The sequence below is a fragment of the Podarcis filfolensis genome (assembly GCF_964270895.1).
Source record: "Podarcis filfolensis genome assembly, chromosome: Z".
NCBI classification, from domain to species: Eukaryota; Metazoa; Chordata; class Lepidosauria; order Squamata; family Lacertidae; genus Podarcis; species Podarcis filfolensis.
In genome coordinates, this window is record NC_139617.1 from 39,789,727 (window position 1) to 39,803,178 (window position 13,452).

The 13,452-nt window shown below is 43.4% G+C and overlaps 1 protein-coding gene across 17 annotated transcripts in view; it reads left to right on the forward strand.

Annotated features, from left to right (window-relative positions):
- The window catches only part of RALGPS1 (Ral GEF with PH domain and SH3 binding motif 1), a 218,704-nt gene that overhangs the window by 86,043 nt on the left and 119,209 nt on the right, over positions 1–13,452 (forward strand). For all 17 annotated transcript variants that reach the window (XR_014543993.1, XM_083596993.1, XM_083596984.1 and 14 more), the window contains exon 9: positions 6,210–6,336. Coding sequence is in view for 16 of the 17 variants with exons in the window: in XM_083596993.1 (XP_083453119.1) it covers positions 6,210–6,336 (127 nt within the window). In the remaining variant the exon portion in view is untranslated. The remainder of the gene's footprint in view (positions 1–6,209; positions 6,337–13,452) is intronic.

Consider the following 13,452-nt stretch of genomic DNA (forward strand, 5'->3'; position numbering starts at 1 on the left):
GCTGTGTGCATCCAGTAGAAATATATATTTAAAATAAAGGTTTTGTACTGTGTTTAAACATGAATGTATACCTTTATCAGTGGGCAAAACATACAGTTTCATTATGGCTTGCATTCTGAACCAATGTCCTTAAACCTGAACCAATTCTGAACCAATGTCCTTAAACATTCCATGACATCAAAGCAGTTCAGCCAACAAAGTCGTGGAGGGATTAGGCTATCAATGCCTAGTAGTGATAATGGCTGTATTATATCCCATATCATAGTCAATATGCTTATGAATACCAGTTGCTAGAAATCACACATGGGAGGGTGCTAGCGTGCATTTTGCTGATGGCCTTTCTTTAGGCATGTGGTTGGTTACTGTGAGAACAGAATGCTGGACTGGATAGGCTTCCTGGTTTGATAATAATAGTTTATTATTTATACCATGCCCATCTGGCTGGGTTTCCCCAGCTACTCTGGGCTGCTTCCAACAAAGGACTACTCTGGGCTGATTCCAACAAATACAATAGTCTTGTAAACATTAAAAGCTTCCCTAAACAGGGCTGCCTTCAGATGTCTTCTAAAAGCAGAGCTCTTCTTACATTGTGTCCAGTGTTTAGCTGCATACATATACTAGTCAAGACTAACATACAGTGGCACCTCAGGTTAAGTACTTAATTCGTTCCGGAGGTCTGTTCTTAACCTGAAACTGTTTTTAACCTGAAGCACCACTTTAGCTAATGGGGCCTCCTGCTGCCGCCGCACCCCCAGAGCACAATTTCTGTTCTCATCCTGAAGCAAAGTTCTTAACCTGAAGCACTATTTCTGGGTTAGCGGAGTCTATAACCTGAAGCGTATGTAACCTGAGGTACCACTGTATGTAGTAATTTCACAGTAATGAATGCAATGCTTCTGGATGGCAGTTGCTGGAGAACAGCAGGAAATAACTATTATCCTTGTGGTCCTGCTTGGTCTGGTCCAGCAGGGTTTGGTCTGGTTCAGCAGGGGTGCTCTTATACTGTTTTGTCTGTCCCAAATCTCTCTGGTTGTGAAAGAAGAAAAACTCTCTATCCACATAGTTCACATGACAACCTGGTTTAATAATGGACAGTGACTTGAGACAGAAGAGTTGTTATGTCCCTGATTCAGTTACCAGATTAAGACCACATCCGTACATTTCTGTTTCCCCTACACAAAGTTGATTTGTATAAAGCAGACATGTCCAAAGTCTGTTTTAGGGGCCTAATCCGGTCTGCTGGTCCTGTGGCAGTAAAAAGCTCAAAAATTCCAACTCTTAAAAAAAGCTCAACAACTTTGGGGTAAAATCGTAAAAAAGGTCAACCACTTTGGTCAGCCCTCACACATGTTCACTTCAAATCTGCCCCTCTTTGAAAAAAGTTTGGGCACTCCTGATAAAGTATGCAAGGGTGATAGTGGTTTATTGTCTGAAGGAGGACATAATCCTTAAAGATCCAGGGTAAAGTAAGAAATATGCACCAGGAGTCAATCTACATGATAAAAGAGAGAAGAAGCAAAAAACAGCACAGCAGCTAAATTTTAGAGGGACCTCCCTGGGGGATTTCTTTGCCATAAGCTGATTCCCTCTTGCATTTTGGCACAAATTGTAACGTTTTATCACGTGTTAAGCTTTGTCTTTATCCTTCCATAATTTCCTGTGTCTTCTAGTTTATAGCAACCTGTGGTAAGACATACATACACATATGCTGATTACTACCACTTGTAAGCTAGTCTGCCAAAACCACAGGCTTCCCTCCTTTTCTCACATCGTGTATTTGAAGATGTACAAAATAGTCCAAAAACATGTCAACCTGTGGTTTTTAGGAGGACTTTCCAGTGTACCACTATTATCCCCATCGCAGTACACATAAATTATCAGCTGAAAATATTTGCCACTGAAAATTATTTGATTCTACAGAACAGAAAACTTCAGTGTGGCCAGAAGAGAAAATACGTTCTCTTGTGTCCTCCTTAGACACTATCTCCTAACATAAACCTTAAATAGTGGCAAAAAGATTTAATGAGTTTCAACTGCTACAGCCAGCCAATTAGTAAGAATAGATTACTCAAGGAGAGCTGCTTTTCTGCATTAGGAATCTTCAGACATAAGGGAAGTACACTTCCATTTATGTTTAGCTAGGCACCTTTTGTTTGGCTTATTTCCTTCACCGACTTAGCAAGGCTACCTTCCTCCTTCTAAGACATTTTGGCTCTAGATATGTATTTCCCCGTCACATCACATAAGAACTTCATTGCTGGTAAAGCCATACATATTTTTTTTTTTGGGGGGGGGGGGTGACACAGTAATATAGTTTTACCAGCCTGCATGTCTTGGCAGTTCTACAAAGTAGGTGCCAAAGGAATTCTGTGGCAAAATGCTCATGCATATGCTCACATGATGTGTATGTTACAACATGCACTGGTTTTAACTCTTATGGCTTCACTCAAAAGAACCTGAGAATTTTAGTGAAGTATTGATAATTATTTGTTATGAAATACCAACTGCCTTTCCTATCCCCCTCTTGCAGTACCACAGTTCCCAGAATTCTCTGTAAAGAGGTGATAACTGCTTTAACTTAGTAGTGTAGATTTGCCATCAGTGTGACTGCCTGGAAAGTGAGAAAGCTGTGATATTTCTTCTGTGATTTATGTCAAGTGCCCTTCATATGTATGTGGTTGCTAGCCACATCTATAGCATTCATTCAAGTTCTCTTGGGATGCAGGTTTTATAGGGAAGAAACACATACTGTCTTATTGCTGTAAGATCAAATATTCTGTATTTTGTCTTATTAAGTATGCGTATAAGGTGAAGAAGAGTATTTTGCATTTTTGTGGCAAATCTTTGGGCTGTATCCGATGTTAGTCCTACTCAGAGTAGACCCGTGAAAATTGATGGCTATGACTAACTTAGGCACATTAATTTTAATGGGTCTGCTCTGAGTAGGACATTGGATACACCCATTTGTGTTCAATGTAAAAAACCCTAGGGAAATGACTTGCAGTATCCCAAGTGTCTGCATGCTATGAAATGACAAAGCGTGTTCTCCTTCATGGAGAGCACGTGTTGCGGTGGGGTCTGCTGAGCCACCCCTCTGTTACCAGGCAGGGTCTCTAAAGATGGCCTGGGGCAGTGATTGGTTCACTGGGTTGCTGGGGTAAAAGTTATGTTGCAATTTTGGTGGGAGGGGTAAAATGTTTAAATACTCTGCACGCAGCCTGGAGCTTTCTGTTTGCTGTGTGCAACGGATCACCCGCCCACCCGCCCTTGAGTAAGGGGTTGTTGCATTGACTTTGCTATGCCTGTCATGGGGTTGTCTGCCATTGGGGCAGGGGCCTGGTAGGAATTTTGTCCATCTGGCTGATTGGCTGGGCCATTTGGTTTTTGCCTACTGCATAGCAAATCGTCACAACTTGTAAGGTTGCGGTTAGGCATTGGTTATAAATTGGTGGAGGAGGGGTTAGGATAGGCTGGGCCTGCCCCTCCATGGTTGCTGCGGAAAGGGAATTCCGTTAAAGGAATCCTGGGGCTTGCCATCTTTTCGTCCAATCCCTGGAATGGGACTAGGGCCGGCAAGCCTTTGGGGAGCATGCGGATGAGAATTGAGGGTCTGTGACTCAGCTCCATTTCTCCCCGACTTGCTTTCCCCCGCACTGTCTTTCGGTGGTGCCCGGAAGTCAGTTCTGTCCCCAGGCGGGGGGACAGATAGTCTTAACCAATGCCTAAACAACCACTCACGGTTTTGTATTTAAATAAAATTGTGGCCAAAATTATGCCAAAAACCTTAAACAAAAATTAAATGTGCGTTGTGAGTTATTTGGGGGGGTGGCTTGGGGACCTTGACACGCAAAACCTTGCTTTCTTTGAGAATACCATTATTGAGTTTATTTCTAAAGCACTATTATTCTCTTGATTAGATTCTAAAAAATTTTAAAATATCAAGTAAGTTCTTGTTCAACTGGCAGCTTAATTCCAGCAACTTCAGCATGTTGCTAATGGAAGTTTGGCAGAAATATTTAAACACAAGCAGGCATTGATTTATTCCCAACTTTGTTATATCTAAGCTTGTTATTCTACTGTCCATTTATGTGCATGCTTAACCGGGAGCACATGGAATATTTCACATGCTTTTAGTACATGTGTAGCCAACTTCAGAACTGAAAACAAAATAGTTTAAATAGTTTGGGATGCTTCACACATAATGAAAAGCTTAGATTAGCCAGGTTTGTAATGCACTAGGTCACTAACAGCTGTTTTCAAGGCGTGTACATTTCTTAATTTATGAAATGTATATGTTTATATGTCAAAGTAATGCATGAAATACATCCAGTTAAATTTGTCACTGCAAAATTTCTATAACCAAGAGGGCAACCTATACCTTGCAAGCTGCATAAAGTGCTACACCAGTCCCAGCTCCCTCTGCCTGTTTCCCAACTAGTGTTCTAATTAAAACATGGGTGCTTAATTTAAACCCCAGGGACACACCTGCCATTTCTAACTTCACCCCCCCCCAACATACTGCATTTATGGAGCAAACTGGGTCTTTCAATCTTTTGTACACTGATGTCTTGCTGTGTTAATGCTGTGATGTTGTATGCATTACAGGAAATTGCCTGTTTTGTTGCAGTGTATTCTTGCTGTATTGCAGGGGAAAGATGTCATTTAGAGTGTGGGTGTAGAATTGGGTGGACTGCCCAGAATATATATTGAGCTAAAAGGCTGGTGCTTGGGTCTGGGGGTCTGTTGCAGGAAAGCAGAGTAGCTAGGTCTGGTGTGAGAAGTGGTACTGTAGCTTGGTGGTATTGGGTTCAAATCCTGGTTTCTTCAGGGGTTTTTGTTTGTTTGTTGTTTTAAACAGATAACAAGTGATGAGAAATACCACTGTCAGTGAGAGGAGAGAATACAAGGCTAGATGAACATGCAGTCTGGCTTTGTATAGGGCAGTTTCCTAATCTGGGTGGGAAGTGCATGAATGTATCAGACACCGGGATAAATTGCAGTTGTGAATCAGGATGAATCTGAGATTAGACAGCATTGAGTTGCTGATCCAGGCAGAACAGAGGTAGCAGCAGAGAGCAAGGCAAAGTAGGACTTAGAGCTCATCCAGACTTCCTCTTGGGCCCCTGTTTCCCCCCAGGAAAACACTATCTTTACCACTGAATTGGAACTAATGTCAGTTGGGTTTTCAGTGGGTTGATGTTTGCACCAATTCAGTGCTAAAGAGTGGGTTTTCCTGGGGAAAGTGGGGGGGGGGAGGGCAAATAGAGAACCACTTGGACCCATGCCTAGAATGCATGGGACAAGTTGAAAACTGCTTAGACCCAGCGGCATAGTGTGGGGAGGGCAAGGGGGCCTGGCCCCAGGAGCAGGTTTTTTGAAAGGGTGTGAAGGAGCACATCAAGGCGCTTCCATGGCAAGCTCCCTCACTTTCCAAGCTGCTCCTGGGCCAAGCCTTCAGGGTTGGGGCATTGGCAGTGCCTCCTTCACTTTGTGGCCATCAAAGGGACGCCCCTGCGTGCCCTGATGCCCCTTTCCCCCATCCTGGGCTGACCGAGAGGAGGTGGCCCCCATTGAGGAGAGGTGAGAGGCTCTGGCAGCCTCCTTCTCTAGCTTTGAGCCTTTCTCCCTCCACTCGCCTCACTCATCGCCGACTCAAACAACCGCAGCTCGGTCAATGATGAGAGCTTGGACGGGTGCAGCCACCCTCCATGCCCACCCTCTTAGCACTGTGCCCCAGGCACTGAGAACCCGCACCATGTGGCTGCTTGGGCCCATGCTTGCTAGGCACTGGGCAATCAGAAGTGTGGATGAGCCCAGAGTATGACTGAAATAGATGAAGGGAAGGTGAATTGCAATAGAGCCGAGCAGATGCAATGGTGTAAGCAGAAACAAGTTGCTTTGTTGTCTTGTTCCAAAAACTGTGACAGGGAGTACTTGTAGGATATATGTAGTATGAAACACACAGGATTGAATGAAACACTGCCTTTTCCTTTTAAAGTATTGTGAAAAGAGAAGATACTTCACAGTGTTTGCTATATCCACATTCAGGTACAGGGTTATGGCTGATACTGTGGACCGTTTAAAATTTGTTGCAACCCCTTAACCTCCTTAGCAAAACAGTATTCAGCCTAAAGAAACTTACTGCTCTAAGTAATTAAATTTTCATTTTGCAGAATGTTAATAGTTTTACTTGACCTTTCTTTTTTTAGCTTTTGAATCGCAAAGACAAGGCCACCTTTGAGAAGCTAGACTACTTAACGTCTAAAGAAGATAATTATAAGAGGATGCGGGAATATATCAGATGTTTAAAGATGGTCCCCTGTATTCCTTATCTAGGTAAGTCTAGCTGTTATCTATCAAATATAGTCTTCAATTAGATGCCTTTTCTGTTTCTGACTAACAAGTAAGCCCAGGCATGTCAGATCCAAACCACAGGTTAAACCAGTGTGGTTCAGTTAACCAGTGTTGTGAAGAAGTTTTACAAGTGGTAATGTGGCCATTACTTCTGCTATGCGATGAGGAAAAAGTCACTGTGGTCTGAGCTGTAGGGAATGTGAAAGAGGCACTACAGAATGGGCCTATTATCCTAGCACAGAGGTTCTCTCATGATGTTGCTACATTGGTGCCTTGAAAACTTATCCAAGGCCACTGGCTGATGGAAAATTCCTGCTTGGCCTAAATATGGTGAGTTTTATGCTCATCTGTCAAGTTTTCTTCAGAATAAAAATGTATGGGGTGCAACTGTCTCTGATTGTTCTTGATTCCACAGAAGAATAGAGGGGATTGGACTTAAATGGTAAACATATTCTTATGTAAAGGGACTGGAATTAGGCAAAATATATTCTTCCTTTGTGATCAGTTTCTTAGAAATTTATATCTTAATGCACTTCTCAGAGTTATTATCTTTTAGTAGTATCCTCAGATTAAGGTAGTTCTACAGCAAGGGTTGGTTATCTGTGGGCCTAATCCTGCCCACCAAAGCCTGTCAGAGTGCTCTATAATCAGGAAGTGCATTCGGAACTGCTCCAATATTTCCATCACCAGTCTCTGGAAACAGCACATCAGAGTGTTCCTTCCTGTTTCTTGGGCCCGTCTATTCTCATTGGCACCAGAATAGAAGAGATGCTGGCATTGTCAAATTGGGCTGGGCTCCTTTCAGTTGTGATATATTGACCCTGAAATACCTTCCTCGGGGAGGCTTGTTTGGTGCCAAGCTTCATATGCTTTTAGTTGTTTTGTAACTAACCAGGTATTTTATTTAAGCCTTCTGCTTTTTAAATTTTCTGTTTTAATTACTGCTGCTTTGCTGTTCTTACTATGTTTTTCTACTGATTTATCATTTTCTTTTGTTTTAAATTGTTTGGAAGCTACTTTGAGAGCTCTTCAGACAAAAGCAGGAAAAAAAATACATGCATACTGTAATGGCTTTAGGGGTTGCTTGTGCGTAAGTTGCCGCCGCTCTGGGCTAGGTTGGCTGGTTAAACCATTTCTCGCTGGACAGCCATCCACTCCGTGGCTGTTCAGTCGCTGGCAGAATCCGTCAGTGGGCGTTTCTTAAACCTTTTCCAACATAAAAGTTGTTTGACGCCCAGTCTCCTCCTACTCTCCCTGCGCGGAAGTCTTCTGCGCAGGGAGGGCGTGGGTAGCGGAGGACCTGTGCTCTCCCCGCTGGTGTCCAGTGAAGAGTCCCGGAGCCTGCTCTCTGCTTCCCCCATTGGCCCCACTCCATCCCTGGTGTTGCGCTGATTTTCTTCCCCAACCGGAGACCTGCCTCTCTCCCTGCTTGGCCCCTCTCCAGCATCGCTGTGGAGCCTCGCCTCCTCCTCTAGTTCCGATGGCAGTTCCCTGACACATACTAATACAGCATCCAAATTATAGAATTACCTGGAAACAAACCTTATGAATGTCTTAATGTTGCGGAAGAATGTATTTATTCAGGAGTGTTAGACTCCTGCATAGGATGCCACTTGCATAGGATGTCACTTGCATCCTGCATAGGATTACCATTGAGTGCCACAATAAAAAAGAAAAATACTGGCAGGGTGGGAGGCAGATACTGGTGTATTGGATTAAAAGTAGTAACGGTTGTTGCAGATATTTCCTTGCAAAGCTCTAACTCACTTAAGTGTTTAAAGAAACTCAGTGTAAAAACAACATAGACTCCCATGTTTGCATAGACCTCATAAAATACTACTATTTGAATGTAGGGAAAAGATCCTTTGCTTTTGCTGTTCTGTGCATGCTTTGGCTTCAACCCCATTATATATATTATATACATATATAGATATGTTTCTGTGTTTACTTTATGACTTCTCTCTCTGCATTTTTAAAAACCCCAAATACTTTTATAATACTCACTTTTGTAGTTATGTCTCCTAACGGTGAGTTAAGGGTGATTTTTTTTGTTAGGAGGGCATTCCTTTCATCAGTTGCAAGTGCTCTGTGCAATTTGTCATGTTGCAAGGGATTATTGGAGTGCAGTGACAAGTGTGGATCAAATATGTGAGAGGGAAGATGCTCCCCCCCCCTTTCCCTCTTCCTTTTATCTCAGAAAATAGTTGACTGTACATGGGCAGGAGATTGCTAGGAAGCATGTGCCCATACTGCTTATTAGTCAGTTTTGCATATTTCTTTTCAGAGTCTCCTTCTCCACTGATGATACCAAGGGACTATTATGCTTAATTTGTGACCTTAAAGTTTTTAAATTTCATATGAGTCAGTCTTCATGGTAAAGGGATATGTTAAGCATCAAAAGGAATTATGAGCAAAGTCTATAAAGAATGGCGGTTATCCTATACTACCCACTCCTTTATAAGGACATTGGAAGGATAGTGGGAAAGAGGGCTGTGCTCCTTGACAAGAAGCATTTCTCTTTCCACTGTTACTTGGTTCAGAAGACCTGCCAATGCCCTGTTCCTTTAACCATATTCTGCTGTGCTTTTCCTACCCCTATATCTTGGCTATATGTAATGCTACATATCATATTTCCAGTTTACATTTGCGTTCTTGCTTAAGTACCCAGTTACCCTTTTGCTTATAATTCCTAGTCTCCATGGTTTTTCCTGCTGTGGTTTTTCCTTTTTTGCTTTGTTAGTATTACATGCTAGTTTCTGATTTTAAAAAAATAATATCCAGGATCTAGTGATCTCATTCTTATCCTTATGGGTATTTGCCATAGTACCAATAAAGCAAATAGTGCATTTTGTTTTGTTTCTCTGCTTCAGTGAACTCAATTAACTGTCATAACCCCAAGAAATAAGGATGTGTGTGGTATGCAGAAAACTAAGCATATTTCACAACCCTTAAAATGTGGTTTTTAATGCTGTGTAACAACCTTGCTTTTTGCATCGTCTCATTCAACATTTGAAAACACACATCTTATAAAGGCCTGCCAAGAGAGAGAAGTGCAACTGGGTAGTTGCTGCAGCTGGGGTGGCATGCAATGGAAAAATAACAGGGCTGGAATTAATGAAGTAGTATTAACATCAAAGGAACTGTGCATATTTCTAGGGTATTCTCTGCCTGTAATTTTTATAGCTGGAAGGAGAAAGGAAGGGAGGGGAAACACTAGATTCATATTCAGGGTTATGAGGTTCATTTTTAGTTGAACGCAGCACAATTTTGTGGTTTGAGGAAACAGCAGCTTTTGAGAACTTTCTTATAAAGATTCCAGAACCTTTTCCAAGACCCATAAGTTTTCATTCTTTTGGCCAGCCACCTCAATTATATATTGCCAGTGGATACTATCTTGCTTGCCCTTATCATAGGTCATTTCTAGGTTATTATACTGTATACAGTTAAGATAGATGAGAGATGAATGTAAGAGTTGGCTCATACTTACCATCAGAATACATGGATAACCTTGACTTCATACGTATGTACAGCATATGAATTTTAGATATTGGGATTATAAAATGTGGCAAAAGGTAATTCTGCCAGTCAAAATTCCTGTTTGGTTAATATTTTGTTGCTGCCCCCTCATATGCAAGAGTTTTGCATATTTTCCTTCTGTTGTTACTAAGGAAGGTAGTGGGCTTTTGTAATTGATTTCATTGCAAGCCATACTAAATTCAAATTTAAAAACTGGCTTTTTTAACTTTTAGAAAGCATATGTATATGCATATAAATATAAATATATATTGCATACATTACCCATATGTTCAAGTCCACTTTTTATTCTAAAAACAGGAATCTTTTGACTGAGCAAAAAATAAAATTTTGGCAGTGTTTTCCTGCAAATATAGAAAGCTTCCAAGGGGTTCGCCCAGATTCAAATTTAAAAGGCTCTTCTTTCATATTGGCATATGTTGCTTGGAGATATACATTGCTCTATCGGCCTGAATGAAGGAGACAGAGCTTCTTTTGTTTCTGTTGTTTGGGATCTTCTGAATATAAAAGGTGATATGTTATTGTACACTGCTGTATCTTTGGCAAAGCCTCTTAACCCATATCCTTCCCAGGCAACAGTGATGTGAAATAATTGTAGTTATTCATAATTGTGCTTCTGATCACACACTTCAGGATACCTCATATTTCTTTTTGAGGGAAGGAGTGAGGGAGTGTTTGGCAAAGCTTTTGGGGTGTCCCTCAGCATCCTTTTTTTTCTTGGGAAGAATTCTTGGGCTTACCAAGCTTTTCCCATAAAACCTGCCCATTCTAATTATTCCACGTTTGTGCATTACATCACATCATTACTGATTCTTCTTTTGGCAGGGCAGAACCCCTTCAGCATGAACCTCTGCTACTCTTACCTGATCTGCTCCTCATGGTGAATGACCCCATAACTTTCTGTGTCTGTGACGGGCACCGGCTACGCATGAGCCGTAAAGGCCTTGTTTATGGTACATTTGTAGTCTGCACAGATGCGGACTGAGCCTTTGGGCTTGGCGGGTGTGGCGATTGGGGTTTCACGGGGGGCATTAGGCACCGGCTCGAGCACTCCTTGCTCCATGAGCCGGTCTAATTCCTCGTCAATGCGGGGTTTAAGGGCGAACGGGACCTGGCAGGCCTTGAACCTGATGAGTCGTACGGCGGGGTCTAGTTGTAGGCCAATGGGGGGGGCAGTATATCATCCCAATGCCCCGTCGAAAACCTCCGGAAACTCTTTGCAGATGGCGTCCACGTGGGAGCTGGTGCGGTTCACCCCAGTGATGGCTAGCCCCAGTGGCCCAAACCACGCCAACCCCAGTAAGCCAACGTAGGGCCCCTTGACTACAATCAAGTCTAATTGCCGCTTCCACCCTCGATATTGTACATTGAAGGTTCCCACCCCCAATGTGGGGAGGGGACCTTGTGTTTTTGGAAGTCCTGGAGGGTTAATGGGGCTGGCCTAAGGTTGGGGCCGCCGCTGGGACACAATTTCCTTAATGTCCGTGCCAAGATTATGGACAGGGTTGAGCCTGTATCAAGCTCCATGAGGCATGGGACTCCCTCTATCTGTACCTCGATGTAATTTTTTTCTGCACTAGAATGAGGCAACTGGTATACCTGACAGTCTGTGATCTCCGTTGAGTTGCCTTGGCGTGTTGGACTATAGGGCCTGGGACTCTTGGGTCAGCCATCTGATGCAAGGCGTCGGGCAGGGCGGGCGCAGCACACCCAGGCAATGTGTCCCACTTTTCTGCATTGTCGGCATTCTGCATTGTGGAAATGGCAAGTCCTCCACTCTTGGCTCTCCTCACAGCTTGCACAGTTCCCCTCTTCCGGACAAGGCTGTCGTGGTGGGCGTACAGTTTGTGTGCACTGCTTCACTCGGTGCACGTCCTCCCGGTTGAATTCTGAGTTGTTGGTGAGGTTCTTATGGTGGACCCTTGGTTGGGACGACGCATTTGACTGGAATCCTTGCACTGACCTCTCAGCGGCTTCAGTTGCTACAGCCTCCTCTAGGGCGACCTGGAACTTCAGGTCCTTCTTAGCATAGAGGCACCACTGCAGCTTCTAATCCCTCAGGCTGCTCACGAGGCGGTCGCGGAGCATGTTCTCCAGCTCTGTGAAGTTGCAGAGCCGGGAAGCCTGGTGGAGGGAGGTCACATACCTGGTTATGGTTTCTCCGGGGGCCTGCCACTTTGCGTAGAAGGCGTTGCGACATGCTCCCACCAAGGGCTGTGGCAAGAAGTGCCCCTTCAGCCGTTCCATTATCATGTTGTAGGGAACGGTAGCAATATTTGCGGGAGTGAGGAGAGCTCAGGCAATCTTCTCAAACGTTTCTTCTCTACAGACGCTGAAGAAGGTCGCCATCTTCTTGGCTGCATCAGTGACTGGAAGCAGGTGGCATATCCTTCCCAGTCTCCTGAGGCTGGGCCGAACGGCATGAAGCTGTTGTCTGTTGCCATTCTGGGTCCTTGGGTCCCAGAGCTGTAGCCTGGATGCGCGGTGCGATTGTGTGTGCAGTGCACGGCAGACAGCTCAGCAGGATCTCACCTTCGTCGCTGGTGAAATATACTTGGAATCCTGCAGTGATTTCATGCTCTTTACTGCAGCTTGTAAATCAGCGATTGAATTTCCCCACAAACCTCAGGCTTTTATATACATTATTTACACAATGAGTCCTGTCTGATTGGCTGATTCTGCTTCCCTCCTGGAGCCTGATTGGTCTGCTCCTGCAGGCTAATCAGTTGTTGCATTCTAGGATCCTACCTGCCTATTGTTCTAGTATCCAAGCTTAGTACATAAAAATCTGTAATGTCGTACTGATATCTGCAACACACCTGGTCCCCATCCTTTTCACCAGTAATATAATGGAGCTGCAACCACCTCTCCCAGACAGCTTCTTCTTTTATTTTACAGCGTCTCACATCCATCTTTGAATATATGCCACTTCAAGTTCTTTCCAGCATTCTCTGTTGTTTGTTTGCTGCATCCACATCATAAGCCCTACTGTTAGTTCTAGGTCATCTACCCACCACATAGGTGATTGTCCCTTTAGTCTTTTAAAATTGTAGGGGCTTGACACTAGCACTGCTTTATTCCACTGACCCGAGTTGTCTCTTGCCAGAAGCCCTGCGTATGTACATTTCAGCTTTGCGACCTTTCCTTCTAACGTTTATTCTCTGTCATATCCAATTATTAGTTTCCCTGTCTTTTAATTGCTCATTCCATTGCATATTGTGCTGTTCTTAAGCTGTTTATGTTTCTTTGTGTCATGGTTCAGCTTACACATTTGTAATCAATTAAATGAAGACAACCCCTTACAACCCAAATATTTTCTCATTAAAAGAAGTTGCACTTGGAGCAGAGGTGAAAAACTGGACTTTGGCTAATATAAGGGAAGGGGCAAGTCAAGATTATACGGTTTGAAAAGGGGGGACAAAAAGAAAGGGGATTTCAGATAGCTGCCTGTTGGCTCAAGCCTCTTTCCACAAGACAGGATTCAGTAGCAGTTGCTCTGATTCTTTCAGCAACTTGGGCAGATGGTTCTTTGCCTTGAGTAGTAAATAACAAGCATATAACAGG